At 27.3% G+C, this 22,608-nt stretch overlaps 7 protein-coding genes across 7 annotated transcripts; 5 read left to right on the top strand and 2 right to left on the bottom strand.

Annotated features, from left to right (window-relative positions):
• Positions 1–4: 4 nt before the first annotated feature.
• PmUG01_01022600 (conserved Plasmodium protein, unknown function) lies at positions 5–1,231 on the top strand (the record flags this gene model as incomplete). The annotated part of the gene is made up of 1 exon (XM_029008399.1): positions 5–1,231. The coding sequence occupies one exon, from the start codon at positions 5–7 to the stop codon at positions 1,229–1,231; it is 1,227 nt and encodes a 408-aa protein (XP_028860015.1).
• Positions 1,232–2,455: 1,224 nt separating this feature from the next.
• PmUG01_01022500 (conserved Plasmodium protein, unknown function) lies at positions 2,456–3,160 on the top strand (the record flags this gene model as incomplete). The annotated part of the gene is made up of 1 exon (XM_029008388.1): positions 2,456–3,160. The coding sequence occupies one exon, from the start codon at positions 2,456–2,458 to the stop codon at positions 3,158–3,160; it is 705 nt and encodes a 234-aa protein (XP_028860014.1).
• A 2,209-nt stretch (positions 3,161–5,369) lies between these two features.
• On the top strand, positions 5,370–6,521 carry RPL34 (60S ribosomal protein L34, putative; the record flags this gene model as incomplete). The annotated part of the gene is made up of 2 exons (XM_029008377.1): positions 5,370–5,528; positions 6,231–6,521. The coding sequence occupies 2 exons, from the start codon at positions 5,370–5,372 to the stop codon at positions 6,519–6,521; spliced, it is 450 nt and encodes a 149-aa protein (XP_028860013.1).
• A 1,941-nt stretch (positions 6,522–8,462) lies between these two features.
• On the top strand, positions 8,463–10,358 carry PmUG01_01022300 (conserved Plasmodium protein, unknown function; the record flags this gene model as incomplete). Its single annotated transcript, XM_029008366.1, has 5 exons — positions 8,463–8,708; positions 8,994–9,222; positions 9,504–9,638; positions 10,063–10,149; positions 10,288–10,358. The coding sequence occupies 5 exons, from the start codon at positions 8,463–8,465 to the stop codon at positions 10,356–10,358; spliced, it is 768 nt and encodes a 255-aa protein (XP_028860012.1).
• Positions 10,359–10,676: 318 nt separating this feature from the next.
• RAD14 (DNA repair protein RAD14, putative) lies at positions 10,677–11,810 on the bottom strand (the record flags this gene model as incomplete). Its single annotated transcript, XM_029008355.1, has 1 exon — positions 10,677–11,810. One exon carries the CDS (start codon positions 11,808–11,810, stop codon positions 10,677–10,679), a length of 1,134 nt encoding a protein of 377 aa, XP_028860011.1.
• A 1,526-nt stretch (positions 11,811–13,336) lies between these two features.
• PmUG01_01022100 (conserved Plasmodium protein, unknown function) lies at positions 13,337–14,672 on the top strand (the record flags this gene model as incomplete). The annotated part of the gene is made up of 4 exons (XM_029008343.1): positions 13,337–13,422; positions 13,600–13,779; positions 14,010–14,178; positions 14,493–14,672. 4 exons carry the CDS (start codon positions 13,337–13,339, stop codon positions 14,670–14,672), a joined length of 615 nt encoding a protein of 204 aa, XP_028860010.1.
• Positions 14,673–16,034: 1,362 nt separating this feature from the next.
• Positions 16,035–22,070, bottom strand: PmUG01_01022000 (conserved Plasmodium protein, unknown function; the record flags this gene model as incomplete). The annotated part of the gene is made up of 1 exon (XM_029008332.1): positions 16,035–22,070. One exon carries the CDS (start codon positions 22,068–22,070, stop codon positions 16,035–16,037), a length of 6,036 nt encoding a protein of 2,011 aa, XP_028860009.1.
• Between the last annotated feature and the right edge of the window lie 538 nt (positions 22,071–22,608).

The raw sequence follows: 22,608 nt of genomic DNA, 5'->3' as shown, positions 1-22,608 counted from the left end.
AAAAATGTCAATAGAGTTTGAAGAGATTTTTGAATTTTTGAGGGAGATTGAAATATCATGTGACAGTTTCAATGAGTGTAAGGAAAAAAAAGAAAACATAATTGTATTTTTAAATGAATTGAAGTCATACATTGATGATATATCCATTTCGTTAAAGGAGCGGATAAATCATCCAGATAATGTTACTACACAGTTTGATATACTGAAAAAGATTATTAATAAAAAGGAAGTATTAGAAAATGTAATCATAAAAGAGAAGGAACAGTTTAAGTTTGTGTGTCAGCAGCATAGAGAAGAGAGTACTTATTATAAGGATGACTACTTGGTTAATTTTGCTAATGATAGAAGTAACAATGTTTCCCCGAATGAATATAGCGTACATGAGGACCCCCCATTTGATGTTGTTAACCTGTGCAGTCAGATGGATGTCCAAGGTATTAGTAGTGAAACAAATAATAACATAAAAAACGCTAGTTACAGTTCATTGACATATTGTATAAAAGAGGCATCACTACTACACCATATTGATGAAAATAGCATTGTAGAAAGGGAGTATTTACTAAATAATGAAATGGAAAAATTTGAAGATATAAAAGAAAAAGATAAGACCAATTCAAGAAGTGACAAGATAATAAATAATAAAGAAAACAGTCATATGCAGGAAAAGAAGGTGAAAGAAGCAGGAGGGGTAGAGATGAAGAAGGAGGAACATAAATATTATGAAAATGGGCAAAAACAGATATCACAAATGCTACTACATAAGAGTGAAAAGGATGTAAATAAAAAAAGTAACAACATAAAAAGTTTAGATGATAACATCGAAATAGTAAAAGATGACATTATCAAAGAATGGAGTGAGCAGATAGACGATTACGATAATTTAATACATGAATATTCGTTTGAATACAAAAAAATGGGATTTCAAAAAAAAAATGAAAAAAGGAAAAATAATAATATGTCCGATGAGAATATTGATGAAGAGTTATGTTTACTGGCACAAGAAATGAAAGAAAATGTTTTAACCTACAGAGAAATAATTATAGAAGACAATAGAACGTTAGAGAAATCTGCAAACAAACAAGCACTTAATATAGATTCTTTAACTGATGTGAATAAAAGAACCAAAAGTATGAGTAAAAATCAAAGCATCTCTTTCTTCATATCACTCATCATAATTTTAATTTCGGCTCTGCTTTTTATGTTTACTTTTTTTATTATTCTCATCCTCTAGTTACCTTCCATGTGAAGGCACGTGCGTATACACATATGTGCGTATGTGCATACGTAGACATATATATATATATATATATTTATTTATTTATTTATTTATATTTATCTATTTACATACATTTTTACATATTTGTGCATATGTAACCCTGCGCACGCAATTACATCTACAGCGTATTGCCAATCCTGTATGCGACATTTTGGAGTACAACAAAATTTTGGGAAACGTCTTCACTGACGTAGTATATATATGATTTAAATTAATATAAGGAGTATTTTCGCTCTACATAAATATTTCTTTAAGTGAGCAAAATATTTAGAACAAATGAAATGTTATGTAGTTGTTATAATATAAAATGAAAAAAGGACAAAGTTGAAGAGGGGTAAAGGAGCTTCGTAGCAGAAAAAATAAGAGAAAGGAAACAGAGCGATAAATAAATGCTGGAAAGTAATATAGTAAAATAAAAATTTTCATGCCAAAATTAATTACATGCAAAAAAAAAAAAAAAAAAAAAATCGTTTGACTTAAAAAAGGACAACAAACAAAAAAGCAAACCAATAACGCAATTATTTTATTACATTTAAAAGAAATATGGAAAAAAAATTATTTTTTTTTTTTATGTACAAAAGTTGAACGATCATTATTACATTAACACCTGTAAATTGTTGTGTTTATATATTCATATGTATAATCATTATTACTCTGTAATATTTACATTTTTACTTTCTTATTAAGATCATTTATACTTATTTTTATATTTTTCATGATACTACATTTTTTATGCCCTAATATGCTCAATTAAATTTATTGTCGTGTTAATAACATTGTTACCATTTTGATTTTTAATTTCGTTAATGTTGCATAATATATTATCCCTTTTTTTTTTTTTTTTGTTTTTTAAAAAAGTATTTGCTTATAAAAATATGCAAGTTTTTAAAAAAAAGGGGAATGCTTACAATGATGGAATTGCTTTTTTTTTTGATAGAATAAAATAGCAGCTAATAATTTACTGAACAAACCTTTTTTAGAAAAAGAAAAGGTAGAACGGGCTATGAGCACAATTGTTGTAGCACATACTCACTATATGTTATGTCATATCATATAGTACTGGGATGCACTTAATATATATACCGTATTATTTTTTTACTTTTTTTTTTATTTCCATATAATACCATTATACATATTTTGAACAAACAAAAAAAAAAAAAAAAAAGAGCGTGAATTGAAATGAAGACTACTAACCGTAAGGGGAGTTCATTAAGTGAAGAAGTTACTGGGGGTATAAAGACGAAAAAAGCTAGCGAAGATTTTAGGGAATATAATGATGACAATAATATATGCAATGTGGACTCAAGTGATCATAATAAAGTTGCAAAAAAAGCGAAGAAGGCTAATGATTCGAAACAAAAGGAAAAAATGATTAAAAAAAAAATAAAGGAAAGGAAAATAATGGAAAAGAAAATAATGAAGAAAAAAAAAAAGGAAAAAAAAAAAGGAAAAAAAAAAAAAGAGAAACGGGAAATGCATAAGTTAAAACAGGAAGAGGATCACTTGACCGATTCCGAGGACGTAACGTACAATGACGACAACCTTTTCATGGACAGCAGGTTAAAAAAAAAAAAAAAAAAAAATACTAACATAAATACTCCTAGCGGTAGTAGCTGCAGTAGTAGTACCATAGACAGCAATAACAATAGTGGCGCTATGTTGACAAATAAAGAAAGGCGCAAAAAACAGAAGAAAGCGAAAAAAAGAAAGTGTTCAGTTGAATATTTAAAATTAAATGAATATGACGAACATTATGAAAAGGAGTTGGTTACTTATGCTATGAAGGGATTTAACAAATACGTAAAATTTTTAAAAAATTACAAAAATATAACGACGGAAGAAATGCATGTAGCTACGAAAAAACCCAAGCATTTATATATATGAGGATATTATTACAGGTTTATAGACATTAGCTTAATCATTCAAAATGTGAGGTCATATGATCCTTAATTGGGTGTATATTTTTGACGAGTAAAGTAAAATTGGCGCAGGAAATCCAATACACGAATTTTCCTGCATATATATATATATATATTTGCATTTGTATACATGTTTATATGTACATGCATGTAAGTAAGGTGGGGTGTTGTCAATAAATAAACGAAAACTTGCCTATGCCCCAGTTCAGTATATTAAGACGCAACTGCTTTTGGACATTTGCGTATTATAATAATAAAAAGGAAAAATGAATATATTGGAAATGCGCTTGCAGAATTAATTTATTAGTATATATATACATATATATATGCATTTATGTATGTATATACATATGTACATAAATTTAAATGTAAATTTTGTAAAATTTAGCTTTATCCTTTTTTTTTTTTTTTAAGATAAATGTGTATCTTTTGTTTTTAATATAACACTATTGTTTTTTTTATTTTAGCTTAATTTGTTTTTAATATTTATTGAACTATAATTGCTAAAAAAAAAAAAAAAAAAAAAGAGGATTTATTTGTATTTGTACATGTACGTGTGCATTTGATCATATTAATAATATGTTATTTTTCCATTAGATATATTAAGATGTGGGTATACAGCGGTTACCCGCTTATGCTCCTTTGGGGTCAAGTTGATAAGCGAAAATACATATAATCCACACGTATTTAATACATATATATATATACACAGGTGTAAACACATATATGTATATTAAACTTTTCAAAATATTATAAAATATATAATAAACCTTTTTCATATGAGTAAATAATTTTCTACATAATTTTTTCATATTTTTATTGGTAAAACAAATAATTCATTTAAATGCTTCATTTCATATGATCGTGCCTTTTTTTATTTTACGTTTTTTCTCTTTTTTTTTTTCTATGTTATTTGAATACGTATATGTATGTATGCTCATATATATATTTATGAGTACTTCAAATAGTAACACTAACATTAAGATTAGAAAAAACCCCTTTAAACTCGGACTTCAATAAGTTCCTTTTGCAAATTTTGAAACACAAAACTCAAAAAGGTATAAGTATACATATATATATATATATATATATATATATATATATATTTCTTACGAATGTTCGTTTTATATATTTTAAAAATATAAAAAATTTAAATATATGTACAAGGTTTTGTAAAATATTATAATTATGTAGATAGGCTTTTTATTTTTTTCTTTTCTTTTCTTATTTTAGCTTTCCTTTAAAATAATATATATATATAAGCTTATATAGAATGCGTAACAGCAGCTACTTTTTATTTTCGTTAATTGGATTTTTGGTGTATAATTTATAATCATACATATCGCTATCATGTGAAACTTATTTTTGCATTTTTCAAAAAAAATATTTAATATGTTGTACATGTAAATACATGGATATTTGTAAATATATTTATTGCAGGAAGTTAAACTCCGTTTACTTTTTCCCCTCTTTTTATAGTTTAAAGTAATTGTTCATTCCGTTATTTGGTAAAAAGGAGTCGGGGTGTGTTATAATATATATATATATATATATATATATATATATATATATATATATATATATATATTAGTATTAACATATATATGCATACAGTATTTTTACAAGTATAAACATAACATAAATATATATAGTATATACTCCAACTATGTGCATAAAAGAAATGGAATTTTTTTTTTTTATATTTTATTAAAGGTCATAATTTCATATACGTAGTAATGTAATATTATAGAAATAGAGGAAACACATTTTAATATAATAAAATCTGTTATTTCTTTTTTTCTTTGAAATATATATGAATTGTAAGAGAACATAATAAAAAAAAAAAAAATACAGGGATTTTTTTAAATATTTTTTATTATTTTTTAATATTATCTGTTATACTGTTCACAAATATGTCAATATACATTTATATATATATATATATGTATATATATGTATAAGAGAAAATTATATTTTTTTAGTAAATATATAGTAAGAAATAAATTGAAAGAAAAAAAATATATATAATATATTTGCGCTTTTTGTAGTTTTTTAATACGTATTTATTTATATAATAATAAAACAATATACATTTTGAATTTTGCTGATAAATATAATATCCTTGTTTTTATTTTATTACTCTTGTGTATTTTCTTTGTTTTTAATTTCGTAAAATGGCACAAAGAGTACATTATCGTAAACATAATCACTATAACACAAAATCAAATAAAGTAAGACCAGTTAGAACTCCAGGGGGAAAATTAACTGTTCATGTTGTAAAGAAAAAGGCAGGTAAACCAAAATGTGCAGACTGTAAAACAGCCATTCAGGGGGTAAGGAAAAAATGAAACAACATAAAATAGAACATAGTAAAATGAAACATAGTAAAATGAAACATAGTAAAGTGAAACATAGTAAAATGAAACATAGTAAAATGAAACATAGTAAAATGGAACATAATAAAATTAAGCAAAATGAAGGAGAAAAATATGAAGCATTTATATTATAAGATACATAATATTTTTGAAGAGATTGCATAAATACATGTGTATACATATTTATATGGTATATTTACACATTTCTATATTTTTTTGAAGTACTTTTTTGTAATAAACCATTTTATTTTGTTTATATTAAAAATTGTATTTTAATCGCCTAACTTTTGGATACTTTTTTTTTTTTTTTTTATGAACACGTTGTTTTTTTCTGAATTGTGCATAAATATTTATATATTTGTGCATATATGTACATAAATTTTTTGTACACATGAATATATTTTTTTTATTAATCATGGTTTATATGTAAGGCATTACTTTTATTTTATTTTTTTTTTTTTCCATTTTCCTTTTTTGTTTAAATGATAATGCCATGTTATTTTATATATGAAGCATTTTTAATAAAGCCGAACAAGCATACTCGCATTTACGCATGCATATATACACATATACGTATGTATACACACACTTGCGCATATCAGTTGAAATAAAATGGGTAAATACCAAGTCCAAATAAAATCCCTGTATCCTTTTCCTTAGGTAAAAGCCTTAAGGCCAGCAGACAATCGTAGAGCTAGAAAAAAAAACAGAACAGTGTCAAGGGCATATGGTGGTTCAATATGTGCTAAGTGCATAAGAGAAAGAATCATGAGAGCTTTTTTATTTGAAGAACAAAAATGTGTTAGACAAGTTTTAAAAGAAAAAAAGAAACAAGAAAAAAAAGTGAAAAAGGTTAAAAAGGAAAAGAAAAAAACAGCTACCAAAGGCACAAAAAAAACCAGTAATAAGAAAGGGAAAAAACCTGCAGATAGTAAAAAAAAAGGGAGATAAGTGAAAAAATGCGATTGCGTTGAGAAAAAAAAAAAAGAAAGAAAGGACGAGATAAATGAAAACACATATTTGATAAATGCACATATATACGTTATTTGAGCGAAAAAAAAAAAAAGAAAGTATATAAGTGGAACACATACATGTGTGTAAGTATGAGCATATGCATGTATATATTTCTTCACACGTCTGTGAACACATGTTTTTATTTCAATGTTCACATTTTTCCTTATGTGCTGATTTAATTTACTTTTATACGTATAAACATAAATGTGCATATTTAAATATTTTTACTTAACAATTTTACTTAACATTTTTACTTAACAATTTTACTTAACAATTTTACTTAACATTTTTACTTAACATTTTTACTTAACGTTTTTTCTTAACATTTTTTATTTAAAAAACTTTATGCGCCTATTTTAAAATTAATAAACAAAATTTATAAAAGGTGTGTATATTTATATATTTTGCTTAAAGGGTCTTAAGAATAACCCATACATAATTAATGGGTTATCAAATTTTGTAACATGAATAAAAAATATATGCACAAATTTGAAATTAAATGAACAAAAATAGCTCAAAAAAAATAAAAAAAATAAAATAAAACAAAATAAAACAAAGTAAAACAAAGTAAAACACAATAAAACAAAGTAAAATAAAATAAAACAAAATAAAACAAAATAAAACAAAGTAAAACAAAATAAAACAAAATAAAACAAAATAAAACAAAATAAAGCAAAATATAATGAAATGCCAAAATATGATAAACTAAGTTATTAGTAACAATTTTATGACTTATAACATATAACATATAACATTGCTGCTTAAATAATTGACCGTTATTAACGAGCACATTTAGAATAAAAGAACCGCTGCGTAACTGTCTAGGCGTTCTCAGCATCAGCCTCCTATGTTTGTATTTAATTTTTGTACAAAGAAAAGAGGAAATAAACAAAAATAAAAAAAAAATAATAAACAACGGAACGAGATAAAATAAAGTCAATTTAAGTTAATTTATACTGAAGGGCACACATTCTGCAAATTTTATAGAAACAATAATACATCCAATTTAGTAGTTTTACTACAGTTCCAAATTGAAAAAAAAAAAAGAAAAAAAAAAGGCATATAAAAAAATTCTCCATAATACTGCAAAACATGTGTAGACGTGTTTTCGTCGTTGTGATAAATACGAATAAATACATGCGTACATATGGGGAAGTATTTTTTTAATTATTTTTGTGATAAATCATATGGTCATTTTTATATGTTTTTAAATTAAAATTTGCTATTTCATTTTTTTTTTTTTTTTTAGTGGCATATCTTTACGCAAAAATTATTTATTACATAGTTCAATAATTCATTTATTCATACATTTGTTCATATAATGTTTTTTGAAGTTTGATATGTTTTCACCTTCTTTCGTGCTATTAATATTCCAATAAAATTTTGAGCCTTCCGCAGACCTATTGGTTTTTTCATTTTATGTGTAAAAAAAAGTATTATAAAATGAAATAAAAATCAAAATAGAAATGGAAATGGAAGTAGAAAAAGAAATAAAAATAAATAACGCTCAATAAACAATAGGGTGAGAAAATAGTAAGGCAAAAATCTGCTCCGGCTTTTATTTTTTATTATTTTTTTTTTTTTTTTTTGTTCTTGCGTTAGTACTTTTTTGATCATTTTTAACGACATTTACCCTTATACTTGTGCAATTTGGCGTTTTTATATATTTCATATTTCAATTCATGTGTAAATGTTTTAGGGTTTATTTCCTTTTAAATATGTTTCACGTGTAGGGAAGAATAAAGCATTTTATTCTTAAATTAACAAAATTGCGATATTGAACATTTCAAATATAAGGAAAAAAAAAAAAAAAAAAAAAGATTTTAAAAATTAAAAAATTAATGAAGTTACAGAAATGCTCCTAATGAAGCTGCGGAAATGTTTTTAAGGAAACTACTTTTCCCCAGCTTTTTTTTTACATGTGTCCGATACCTTTTTCTACTAACACAAATTGAAAACAAAAAAATAAAAGTTTATTATCCTTTCAATAAAGGGTCTTATGCAATTGAAATTTTAAAACGAAAAAATATTTCCGTTCGTCAGAAAAAAAAATACGTAACGGTGAAAAATAAGAACACAAAACGTCACTATCAACTAGCCTTTCTTGTATTTGATATAATAAAGGTAAAAAATTGCAAAAACTAAAAAAAAAAAAAAGAGGAAAATAAACTTAACTACAATGCATTTTTGAGACAACACACAGACAAAATGAAACACACAGTTTTGCACTCGTGGGAGTTCAGCAGTACAAGTGCTGATATATGCATTTTGGAAAAGTTACATGTACCCATACATGCATATATATATATATATATATATATATATGTGCACATGTACATGTTTATGTACGTAGTGAAGCGTGTACGCTCTGGTGGCCCCTTTTTTATTTTGCTTTAATTCCTTTTGCAGATATTCGGACGCATTTCAGATAAGGAATTGCTGGGGCATGTGATAGCGCACAATAATGAGTTCATAGAACTAGAGAAAAAGAAAAAAAAAAAAAGATGGGAATATTTATTTAATAATGACTGCATAAATTTTGATGTCTTAAAAATTTTTTTAAAAAATAATAAATTTGAATGGCCTCTGACGATAAACTCTGGCCAGATTAAAGACCAGGGAGCCATAAACATTCCAGGTAATCGCTAAATGTTTGTCATGTGTACATACTTATTAACACGCATACATGTGGGTGTGTATGTATGTATACAGAATGTATCTTTTTCGTTAACGATTACACATTGCGCAATTTTAACCCGTTTTTGGAGTTTCATTTTTCATTCCTTTAATGCACATGTATTCGTGGACATATACATGTGCATATACTTGTAATATACATACACCCAAGCATACATATATATACATTTAAACGTACCATATTGTGCGCTTAAAATATATCCTTCTTTCCTCCAATTGCAGTGTCTCCCATTGTTTATGTCGAGAATTGCAGAAAAATAAATGAACAGTTTAAGAGTAAAAATAAAAATAAAAAAATTAACTTGAAAATAATAAATGACCATGTCAGCGAATTGCCCATATCAAACGATGCTATACGTAAGGGAAAAAAAAAAAAAAAAAAAAAAAAAAAAAAAAAAAAAAAAAAATCAAATAAAACAAAGTAAAACTAAATAAAGCAAAATAAAACAAAATAGAGCAAAATGAAGCAAAATGAAGCAAAATGAAACAAAGAGGAGCAAAATAGAATAATTCGAATTAAATTAAATCAAATTAAATGAAAACAGCTTAATGATGCCGAGTGCTCAAATAAAGCAGAGCACGGTTACAGCTATTAACAAAATGGGGGGGGGGAAATTTTCCTTCGTTGTAATTAAACAGTTGATTTTTTTTTTTCTATGCTTAGCACAATCATCTTTTCTACATTCCTTTCCTTCGATGCTCCTCTGTACACTCCAAATAGGAGCATTGATACGTATAATATAAAAATCGCGTTGTTTATGCATTTCTTTTTATTTCTCAGAATGTGTATTTTCTTCCTTTAGCGACTCTGATAGCTTAACGAAAGATCATTTCATAAATAAAATTCACGAGTGGGCCCCGTCTGACGGTTTGAAAAAAAAAAAAAAATTTTTACGAAAGACCAAAGTATGGCAAAATATGTATCAGAACAAGTCAGAAAGTTACACGTCTCGTCATTTATTTTTTTTTTTTTTTTTTTTTTGTATTTTATTTTTTAAAGGTATAGTCGACTGGTACACCTTCGTCTACAACTTAAGAGAGGAGCCCTCGGATAACATTAAAAGATTCTTTGACTAACTCGAAACGAGTGCGCATTATATGCATATGTTTATACATACATATATGCATACATATATATAATACATATATGCGTACATATATATAATACATATATGCGTACATATATATAATACATATATGCGTACATATATATAATACATATATGCGGAACGAGTGAACGATTGTATTACATTACGGTACACGAAGCGGACTGCTTATCGTGATAGATCGTTTTCCATCCTACCAAGCGGGGCATTTTAAGCAAATTTTTTGTCACTCCAGTGGTGTTTTTCATTTTATTCATGTGTATTTCTTCTTATTTACTTTTTTACATATTTAAAATTGAATGTATTCCACTTGGTAAGAGCAAATTTTGCATTTCTTAACATAGACGTTATCATCTTGATTGGTGCACAGTGGGGGGTGAAAATCATGTTGGTTATTATCACATATAATTTTCCTTTTTTCAATATTTTCCATATGCTTGCTATAAATACTTTTGGGTTTTTTTAATTTATGAACAGTATTCTTTTTTACAATAGCTTTATTGCTTTTACTAGTTTTTATATTTAAAATTTTTGTATGATATAAAGATTTTACCTTAGCCATGGATCCATGTTTTCGTATAGCTATTTCTTTTATTTGAAACAAAAAATAAAGCTTCATTTGTTTTGAATAACCTCGAGGGTTTTTAGTAGTCAATAGAGCTAGCTGTTTTTCATATTTTGTCAAATCGTACATATTTAAAGAATATTTATTAATTAATTTAGTTAAAGAAATCATTCTAAAATTACTATCTGAACCTTTACATTCATTGCATATATATATATTAATACTACTTAACACTTTGTTAGGTTTTTTTTTTTTATCACATAAGAAACAGTATTCTTGTAATATTAGGTCATCATTATTTTCAATTACTCGTTCAATGCTAAAAATGAACAATTCTTTATTTTGTTGAAAAATGCTATTTATTTTTTTCGTGTATTCATGATTTTCCTCGAGATGAGTTACATGTTCATCCTTTCCTTCAGACAATACAAAAGATTTGTATACACTAGTCATAACGTTTAGTCTTGATCTATCCGAAGTCTTTTCTACATCGGAATTACTTTCATCTATGTAGAAACCCCCCTCTTCAGTTAGTACATCATGGTTATTTGCATCCACATCACCCTCTTTACAGTTGTCAGCAATGTGTCTATTAGTAGTTTCATCAGGTATATTATTCCATTTATCATTTTCATTTCCTTCTGCAAATGTGTCTATAATTATTCCATCTTTTTCCTTTTTTTCCAATTCGTTAAAAAAATTTTTCAAAAATTCTTTTTTTTGAAATTTTAAGTAAAAATTAATATGTGGTAAATTTTCATTGAAGTAATCAATTTCATCCGTCAAATTGTTTTCATATAATATATTATTATAATTAGCTTCTTCCTCTTCGTGCTGCGACTCGTCACTTGGTGGCATATTGCTGCTCAGCGTGGTGTGGGCATAAAATACCACTCTCTTACAAATGGGGGAGAATACACAAAAATACGTGGAAATAGGCGGAAATGTGGGAAAATACGTGAAAGATGCGCAGAAATATTAACAAATACAAATACTTACGAAAATAAATTATCGATTTTGTGAGCTCTTTATTAGTATGGATAGGACTCAGTAAATGAAAGGATTGCAAACATATTCACTTGGGTTCTATCTTCTTCTCATAGGAAGCAATTAAAAAAAAAAAAAAAAAAAAAAAAAAAAAAATCCCTTATCAGTTCATTGCTTTGCCATTTCAAATTTTTTTTTTTTTTTTTTTTTTTTTTCTAGCTATTTTTCCCTTTTTTTGCTACATTATGCTTAAGAAAAAAAAAAAAAAAAAAATTATTTTTAAAATTAAAAAAAAAAAAAAATTTCCTCTTTTTACTAACAATACTTACATTTCCACCATTTACTCAAAATTTTTTGATGTTACTATTGACACCTTTGGCAGGCCAATGTTTAATGGGCAAGGATCCAAGTCAACAGTCCAATGTTCTCTTCTAATTGTTCCAAGTTCACTCTTTAATTACGAGTAAATTTTTTTAATTAAATGAGCATTACATTACTAATGAAAAATTCGAAAACGGAAGGAGTGCAATGTAATTTGATATAACCGAACGAAATCTAATGGAATAGAATAAATAGTAAAGAACATTGGAGAGTGTTGCTTCTATTTTTCTTTTCTATTTTTCTTTTCTTTTTTTTTCTTCTTTTTTATTTTCTTCTTTTTTATTTTCTTCTTTTTTCTTCTTTTTTATTTTCTTCTTTTTTATTTTCTTCTTTTTTCTTTTCTTCTTTCTTCTTTCTTCTTTTTTCTTTTCTTCTTTTTTCTTTTATCCTTTCTTCTTTTTTCTTTTATCCTTTCTTCTTTTTTCTTTTATCCTTTCTTCTTTTTTCTTTTATCCTTTCTTCTTTTTTCTTTTATCCTTTCTTCTTTTTTCTTTTATCCTTTCTTCTTTTTTCATTTATCCTTTCTTCTTCTTTCCTTCATTTTTCTTCCTCTCTTTTTTTCTTCTATTTTATTATTTTTTTTTTTTTATTATTTGTTTATCACTACATATGTTTATTCCAATTTAAGGAAAAACATGAATTCTTAACATACATAGTGTCATGTTCCTTTGAAGATGCTTTAATGTGGAGGAAAAAAAAAAAAAAATGAACAAATAAATGAACAAATAAATGAATAGTGAACGAATAAAAAGTGAATGAATAAATAGTGAACGAATAAATAGTGAACGAATAAATAGTGAACGAATAAAAAGTGAACGAATAAATAGTGAACGAATAAAAAGTGAACGAATAAATAGTGAACGAATAAATAGTGAACGAATAAATAGTGAACGAATGAATAGTTGAACGAGTGAATAACGAAAGAATAGAGGCTTGCCTTTCTGTATAATTTCCATTCACTTTTAGAAGCATATATATTTATTATATCCTACTGTTTCCCCTGGTTTTTTCGAAGAATGAATTGTGTTGTTCTGTTTGTTATAGTAGTTGCTATTGTAACTGTACTAGACCTTTATGAAAATATTCCGAAATTTTATGCAAGGTGAGTGAGAAGACTTCTATATCGATTGCAAAATGAGATGAGTGAACATAAGACCGAGGGGAAGCTTGCTCTTATGCAAGTGGATACATGTACGTGCATGTGATCGTCGATGGACCTTATACATATGCATACGTAGCGTAACGTAACACATTTCATCATTTTATTTTTCCCCCTTAGAAAACTGGCTCACATGTTTTGTGGCATGATCATCTTGCTCTTTGATATGAGTATACATGAAGAAAAAATATCAACGTACTTATGTGCTGACAGTTGTGTAAATCAGAACAGCTACTGCGTTTATTTCATATACATAATAGCAGTTACTTCGGTCTTAAGGTGTTTTTATTATCCTTTTAGGTATTAAGCCATAAATTGCGTACAAAATAAGTACTGCGCAAAAAAGAGGAGCATTTTATTTTTAGCAAATCTTCCTTGTCACTTCGATTTGCTCCACGTGTTTAACACATTAATGTATTTTTATGAATGTATGTATAAATGCATATATATACATATATATATGTATATGTTTTATTTTTTTATTTTTTTCCATATCTTTTCTTATCTCGTCTCGCTTCTACCCATTCCAGGTTTGGTGCTTATGCCGATAAAGGAATAATAATATACAATATAATTGTGTCTTTATTTTTTTTTTTTAAATTGCGCTTGTATGTTTTAACGCCAATATTTTTTGCCGACCCAATGGCAGCTATAGTGGGAAGGAACTTCCCAACTTATTCCATTTATAAGAAAAAAACAGTAAGAAAAAAATAAATAAAAAATATACATATGTATATATATATATATATAAATGCCCAAAAAATGTGCACTTTTGACAGTATGATTTATTTGTCTTATTCATTTCAGAACAATTCGTTATGTCGTGATATGAAAAATGGGCATTCCACCAGTATCCCCAAATTGTCATTTGCTCATTTTTTCGTTTGCTCGTTTACACATTTTTCCGCGTGTTATTTATTATGTATTATATGTTATATATCATTTATTATTTATTTTTTATTTTTATTTTATATAATTTTTTTTTTTTTTTGTTCCCTTCCCTCATTTTGTAGCTACAGGGTACTCTTACTTGCTTCTTCGTATCACTTATATCTCTGTACTACGTTGGTAACTACTTGCATATTTTAATTTTAAGTTTATCACTTTGTCTTATGGAATTGTTTGGGGGTACCTTCGACAATTTTTTAATGTGTTTTCCATTATTTATATACATGATGTTTTTTAATGTGTAATTTGGTTTGCCGTTAAATTTTTTGTGATATGTGTTTTGTACCCGTATTTAAAGAGGGGAAAAAAAATAAAAAATAAAAATAAATAGATAGTTAAAAAGAGAATTTTTCTTTTTCTTTTTTTTTTTTATATTTTTTTTAAATTAACGCATTTTTAATTATTGTATTTTCATTTTTCAATATTTGTTTTGTATTCTTAAGTTTTATATTAAAACTTTTTTTTTTTTTTTTTTTAAATAACCGCTTATATGCTTAAAAACAAAATTGTTGGTCATCCTCGAACAGAAAGGGGAGGAACATTTTTGGAAAAATACACGTTTAAGTGTTTAGGTTGTTCCGAGCAATTATTATCTTTTTTTCGTTTTTAAGCATTTTTAAGCGTTTTTAAGCGTTTTTACTCGTACGTATAAATAAATATATACACTTTTCTCATGTGCACACGCATGTCTAAGTATAAACCAAGGCTCCTGGGTTCCCTCTTTTTTGGACGAAAAAAAAATAGCAGCTTGTTTGAAACTTCGTATTTTTGAAGAATAGTCTATTCATGATAATTCATAAAACATAAACGATAGAGCAAGAATTATAAAAAAAAAAAAAAAGGAGAAAAAAAGAGAAATAAAAAAAAAAAAGATAAAAAAAAAGAAAAAACCTTTAAGTTACCATGCAGCTGAAAGGTAATTAAAAAGGGGAAGGGAAGCATTGCTGGTCTAGCAAAATCAAAAAAAAAAAAAAAATCAAAGCTCATATGAACATATATAAATACATACATATATATGTACATATTATGTATGTAGGTATACTTTATGCATATAGCCCTATTTCCGGGCGCACATTTTTGCTTATTCTTTACCCCACGTGGAAGACAACTTGAAACGTAATAACGTATTATGAAAATGCTGAATTTTATATTTTTATTTTCTTAAAAATATATCCATAAATTGTTAATTACGTGTATATGCTGAATTAATCGCTATTTTTTTTTTTTTTTTTTTTTAATATTCTGCTGTTGATTTTTCATCTTCATCACATAACACTAATGAGGAAACGACAATGAAATATGTTTAGTTAACCGTTCTTTTAAAATGAAAAAGTATTACTTCTTTATCTTTTTCTATTACTACTCCTTAACTGATATTTTCTGGAACCCCCTCTTTTTGTTTTTGCCTCCGTCAGTAAACTGCCTCTTGGGGGGAGGGGGTTATTTTTACCTTTTTTTTTGTTCGATTTTTCGCTTATCTTTTTGTTTGATTTTTCGCTTATCTTTTTGTTCGATTTTTCGCTTATCTTTTCGCCAGATTGTTCGCTTATCTTTTCGCCTGATTTTTCGCTTATCTTTTCATCCGATGTTTCGCTTATCTTTTTCGCTTATCTTTTCGCCGATTTTTCGCTTATCTTTTCGCCCGATTTTTCGCTTATCTTTTCGCCCGATTTTTCGCTTATCTTTTCGCCCGATTTTTCGCTTATCTTTTCGCCCGATTTTTCGCTTATCTTTTCGCCCGATTTTTCGCTTATCTTTTCGTCCGATTTTTCGCTTATCTTTTCGCCCAATCTTTCTCTTTTTTTTTGGTCCACTATTTCGTTTTTATTTTCACTTTTGATCCTTGTCGATCTCCTTCCCATTTTTGTGTTATTACTATACTCTGATATAACATTACTTACCAGTGAGGTTCTTTCATTGGTTTTTAAGAAAATATCGACTTCATCTCCGTCTGTGGTTATGTTCATGGTGGATATCTCCATTGTAGCTGCTGTCTCTTTTGCAGTTGCCATATCCCTTATAGTACCCACTTCCTTCTTAGTTGCTTCCTCTTTTATAGCGTCCACTTCCACACCCTTTTTACTCACCTCACATGCAAACAATTCATTGAGGATGTATTTTAAGTTGTTCACTTCTAGCAGTAAGGACTTGCAGTTCTCCCTGGATGTAATAATTTCTTTTTCCTTATTTTCTAAGGATTTATTTAATTTTAAAAAATTATTTTCATATTCTCTATTTTTCATTACATTCTCTTCCACTAATTGGTTGTAATATTTCTTCATCAAATTTAATTCGTCTAAAACACATAAATGAAAAGAGAAAAGATCATTGACAGTCTTAAAGCTCAGTTCATCCATGTATTTTTTTAATTCATCATTTAAGTCGTTCATATGGGTATCTTTTTCTTTTACTTTTTCCTTATCCTCATTTTCATATTTTTCTAATAGTTTATTTTTTTCGTCTAAAATTTGATCAAATAACAAATTGTCTGTTCCGACAATTTCAATGGGATCATTTATATTTATTTCTTTTAAAATAATTTTTATTTTATTTATTTTATTTTGTAATATAATGTCTTTCTTTATATATTCAATTTTCTCAATATCGCTAATGATTTTTTCAAACGTGTTGATATACTTACTTATGTATATAAATCTCTGTTCATAATTATTACATACATTTTTATAATGTATTATTTTTTCGTCAAAATATTCTACATTCTTATCAAACGTGTTCATCTTCCCATCAAGGTGTTTCATCATATATTCATATTCTTTTTCTAAATCTTCCTTTTTTATTACTGTTTCTATGTATGAATAGTACAGCTTGTCGTACTCTTCACTATGCTCCTCCTCATTGTCACCGTTGCTACTACACCCCTTCTTAACACTACTCATATGTTTTTCATTACTATTTTGCATAGTCATATTTACGATTCTTACTTTCTTTTCTTCCATCTGACTCTGTTCAGAAGCATCCTTTATTTTTGCTCCATCTTTAGTTTCCTTTTCTTCCTCATTTATTTTCATATGGTTGAGTCTATTTTGCTTATGCTGTAATTTCTCCATCATTTTTTCGATTAATGACTCTTGCTCCTTTATCTTAACATTCTGTTCCTTCGTTTTGTTTTTCTCAACCTGCAGTTCGACGTTTAAATCAGTACTGAACTTCTTTACTGCTTGCAGTTCTTCATTCAAGCGATCCTTCGCTTCCTTTTCCGCTTGCTTCTCTACCCTCAGGTGTGCGCTAACTTCTCTTTCTTTGGCTAATTCTTCCTCCATTTCTGTATACACTCTTCTTTCTAATTCGATGTTCGATTCAGCACTTGCTTTCTTTGCATTCAACAATTCCGTACTCAATTCGTTGTTCATTTCTTCTTTTTCCTCTAATTCTTTACACATATCGATATATTTTTTTTTTTCCTTATCTAATGCTAAGCTAACATCAACAAAGGCTTCCTTCTCTCTGTCTAATTTTATCCTTAGGTTTCCACTCACTACTTTTTCTTCTTCCAGTTCGGTCTTTAGTCTACCACTCATTTCTTTTTCTTCATCTAGTTCGATCATTAGTCTACCATTCACTTCTTTTTCTTCTTCCAGTTCGATTTTTAGTCTACCATTCACTTCTTTTTCTTCTTCCAGTTCGATTTTTAGTCTACCATTCACTTCTTTTTCTTCTTCCAGTTCGGTCTTTAGTCTACCACTCATTTCTTTTTCTTCTTCCAGTTCGGTCTTTAGTCTACCACTCATTTCTTTTTCTTCTTCCAGTTCGGTCTTTAGTCTACCACTCATTTCTTTTTCTTCTTCCAGTTCGGTATTTAGTCTACCACTCATTTCTTTTTCTTCTTCCAGTTCGGTATTTAGTCTACCACTCATTTCTTTTTCTTCTTCCAGTTCGATCTTTAGTCTACCATTCACTTCTTTTTCTTCTTCCAGTTCGATCTTTAGTCTACCATTCACTTCTTTTTCTTCTTCCAGTTCTATCTTTAGTCTACCATTCACTTCTTTTTCCCCCTGTAATTCCGAACTACCATCATTGTTCATTTTTCTTACACTTTCTAATTGCTCATCCAACTCATTGTTCATTCTTTTACTCCCGTACAATTCATTAGAAACTTTTTTATTCGTTTCTATTTCTTTTATTAATTCTATCCTTATATTCGACTTTTCCTCCTTTTCTCTTCTCAGTTGTTGGTTCAATTCATTCCTTATTTTCTGTTCATTCTGTAACTCTTTCATAATTACGTCATTAATAATTTTTTCTTTTTCAACCAGTAAATGCATTTCTTGATTCTTTTCCTTTTCTCTTTCTAAATTGATGTTTATTTCATTAATAACATTATTTTTCTTTTTTATTTCTTTTCTAAGCTCATCAATGATCTTCTTCTCTCTTTCTAAAAAATCATAGAGCGTCGAATTTTCTCTTTTTGTTATTTCTGATTCATCCTTTATATTATTGTTTCTTCCTTGTGGCACTTCACTTAGATGTTCCTCTTCTCTTCTCTCTTCCACTTCTACTCTTTTAGTTATACATTCCTTACAACTGTTACCATGGTATTTGACTAGGTAGATTAGAATACTTTTTATCATATTTTTTAAGATACATACATTATTTTTTTTTTTTATTTTTTTTTTTATTTTTTGTTTCATTTTTTGTTTCATTTTATGTTTCATTTTATGTTTCATTTTTTGTTTCAATTTTTGTTTCATTTTATGTTTCAATTTTTTTTTTTCCTTTTTTATAAAAAGATAATCTATTTCTTCCTCAAAGGTTTCTCTCTCATCTGTATTCTCTTCGTTATCTCTACAACATATGGACAAGTCATTAACACCTTGTTCATTTTTCATTCCATCAACACATGCTCCATGACATTCAAGTGTACTATTACCGCTACAGATACCGCAGCTGCTAGTGCTCCTACTACTACCATGAATCAAATTAAGGTTTATACTAAAAAATTCTGCACTCTGGGGAGTCGCTGCACACTTGTATTGCTTCACACTATGTGGTTCTTCATCTACTAGGTGCATATTATCATGGAAAGAAGCCTTTAATAACTGCTTTTTAAAATGCACAAATTTTGAATGCTTTCTATGTGCATTTGACGTATCGTGTTCCGCTAAATGATTTTTTTTATGTTGAACTATATTATGTGCTTCCTTTTGTGCTAAGTCATCCTTCGGAACTAAAAAATTGTAAATATTTTTTATTTCAAGAAATACCTCATTAATTTGTTCTTCCTGAAGTTTAGATTGCATTCTCAACATGTCACTGTAGTTAACTTCTTTTGTTAAAATATTGTTTAGATAAATTATAATTTGCAGCTGATTAATATTTAACTCCTGTTCATAATTTAAGGATGAAAAGCCTGCTGCGTTCACGTTACCGTTCCCATCGTTACTGTTTCTATTGTTACTGCTGCTTACGTTGTTGTTAATATCATCTTCATTACTACTTCTACTGTTACTACCGTTTCTACCGATGCTACTTCTGCTCATTCCGCTGATACTTTGGCTTTCCCCCTTTTCCTTCAAATTTTCCACTTCCTTGATGTTAGCTGATTCCTCATGTTCCTTCAAACAATTTTTTACATTAAAACCTGTAAATGTAGATACAGAACTGAGCGCATTATGAGAAGGCCTCATATTTTTTAGTTCTTCATTAGATACATTCCTTTCCTTTAGTCCACTTTCATTTTCATTACACACAGAATATTCCTTTATCAGAGCTGCACCTGTATTTGTGCGCGTATCATCGGAATACGAATGATGCAATAAGGATAAGAGCCTTCGTAAATATATTATAATTTTATTGTTATATTTGCAAAAGTAAATTTTCCTTAGTACAAAATTATATTTAATTAGACGATGATTTACTATCTCTATTTTGTAAACATTTTTCTTATTTCTCATTTCGTATCGGGTAAACTTGACTGAAATATTTACATCCATATTTTTCCATTTTAAAAGAATTCTTATTAATTTTCGGATGGTCAACAACTCACCAACTGTTATTATGCGGCTGCCTCTGTCACCCATCATTATACCTTTTTTCGTACTGTTATTACGTAGAATGCACCTTTTTGCTATATATAAAATGTACTTACTATAATTTATGACTAACTTTTCTTGCTTTTGATATGTATTTATTAGCGTAATTAACATTTTAGAGTCATGTGATAATGCCTTACTTTTATAGCTCAAGTCTGAAAAATCGTATTTCAATAATTCTATGCATGTACTAAATAATGTGTTAATATGTAGAGACAATTTTAAAAACATGTTATAAAAAAATAGCACATTTTTTTTAAACTCATCTATATTTCCATTTGCTGCATTTTTATAATGACTACTTTTATTTAATTCACCACTGTTTTGTGTAATGTTTGGTGACTGCAATCTTTCCTTCGTGTTATCATAACTGTATATTTGTTTTTTTGCTACTTCTTTATTATTCTGATGATGCGACTGCTGCTTTGGATGCAGCTCCTGCTCCTTATTATCCCTACTATCTTTGAATGCATATTCGACTGATTTATCGACTCGATACAACAATTGCTCCTGTTCAGTATGAACACTATCGAACAATATATTTTCTATTTTAAATATGATAATCCTTTTTCTGATATAATACGTATTGTTAAGTCTATCACTTTTTCCTGGTCTCACTTCTTCATGACTATTTGTATAATATTGTTTGCTATTCACAATTTTGTTGTCTATTCCTTTTGACAATTTGCATATACAATTTTTAAAGTTATCTGATGATACTAGCATTGTATTCATGTTGTTTTCGTATTTGATTACTTTTCTTCTCTTCATAAAGGGACTGTTGCTACCATTATCACAACTACTTATCTGCGTTTTTTCTCTTCTCCTTATTCTTCTATTATCAGATGTAGTAAATACTTCTGTACTTCCTACATTGTCTATACAGGATAACTCTTCATTATAGCAAGTATCAAAAAATGTGTCATTCGTTTTTTCTGTTTTTTTAAAAGTATATTCTTCCTTCTTCTTACTTGTCACATCCTCTGTATTATTAACACCCTTTCCATTTTTTTTTCTATATGATTTTTTGTATTCCTCCTTAGATTTAGATGTTTGCATTATGTTTATTCTTTCTATTGTGCTACTGTTCGTGCATGAAGAAGTATTCCGCTTGTTCCTTTCTAAAACATCCTCGTAACTTGGATTAGTACTTTCTTTTTTCTCCTTCTCTTTCTCATTATTTATATAGAAATATTTATCAAAAAATAAATGAAACTTTTTGCTATCAAAAATTTCTACATGACTTATATACCCATTAAAAAATATATCATTTGATGATATGCACCATTTTTTTTTTTCATTATTTTGAGGGGATTTATTTATTTTATTTTTATTTTTTTTTTTTGGAACACACTTTTTTCCAGCTTTGTTAAATAATATCTCAACGAATTTAAAATATTCACTTGAGTTACATATTTTATTTCTGAAATTATTTATTTTTTTGCAAATATTTCTTATTTTTTCTCTTTTTCTCATAATATAATCATCCCGCTTGACATAATTGTCCACCTCATGATATGATGTCCAACATGGTGTATTGTTCACATTACTCCCCTCTCGAATTCTCTTTTTACATTTTAAAACATCATTCATTTTATAGATTTCATATAATATAATAGTAAGCTTAATAAGAACATGGACACTCGTTCAACGGTATGGTTATTATTATAAGAGGGTTGAATTAAAAATATATTAAAATATTTTGAAATAAATTAAAGTACATTGAAATATATTGAGGTATATTTGAATATACTGAAATATATTGAACTATATTGAGGTACATTAAGATGTGTTGACAGCTAACGTTAACGGTTATAACATGTAGAAAAGGTCAAAGGGGGTAGTAAAATTGATAAATCAGAAAAAAGATAAAAAAAAAAAACGTTTGCTTGTATATGTTTATATGTATTTGTATATGTTTATATGTATTTGTATATGTTTATATGTATTTGTATATGTTTATATGTATTTGTATATGTTTGTATGTGTTTGTATATGTTTGTATGTGTTTGTGTGTGTTTTTATATGTTTATAAATTGCTCTAAATGATTGTATATACCTTTGTTTTTACCTTTATTTTGTTGATAAATAAAAAAAAGGTGGGACACAAATATGCTACAAATTATAGTAT

Source organism: Plasmodium malariae (genome assembly GCF_900090045.1).
Source record: "Plasmodium malariae genome assembly, chromosome: 1".
NCBI lineage: Eukaryota > Apicomplexa > Aconoidasida > Haemosporida > Plasmodiidae > Plasmodium > Plasmodium malariae.
Note: the sequence above shows the minus strand (reverse complement) of the source record. Positions and strands in the feature narration are given on the sequence as shown.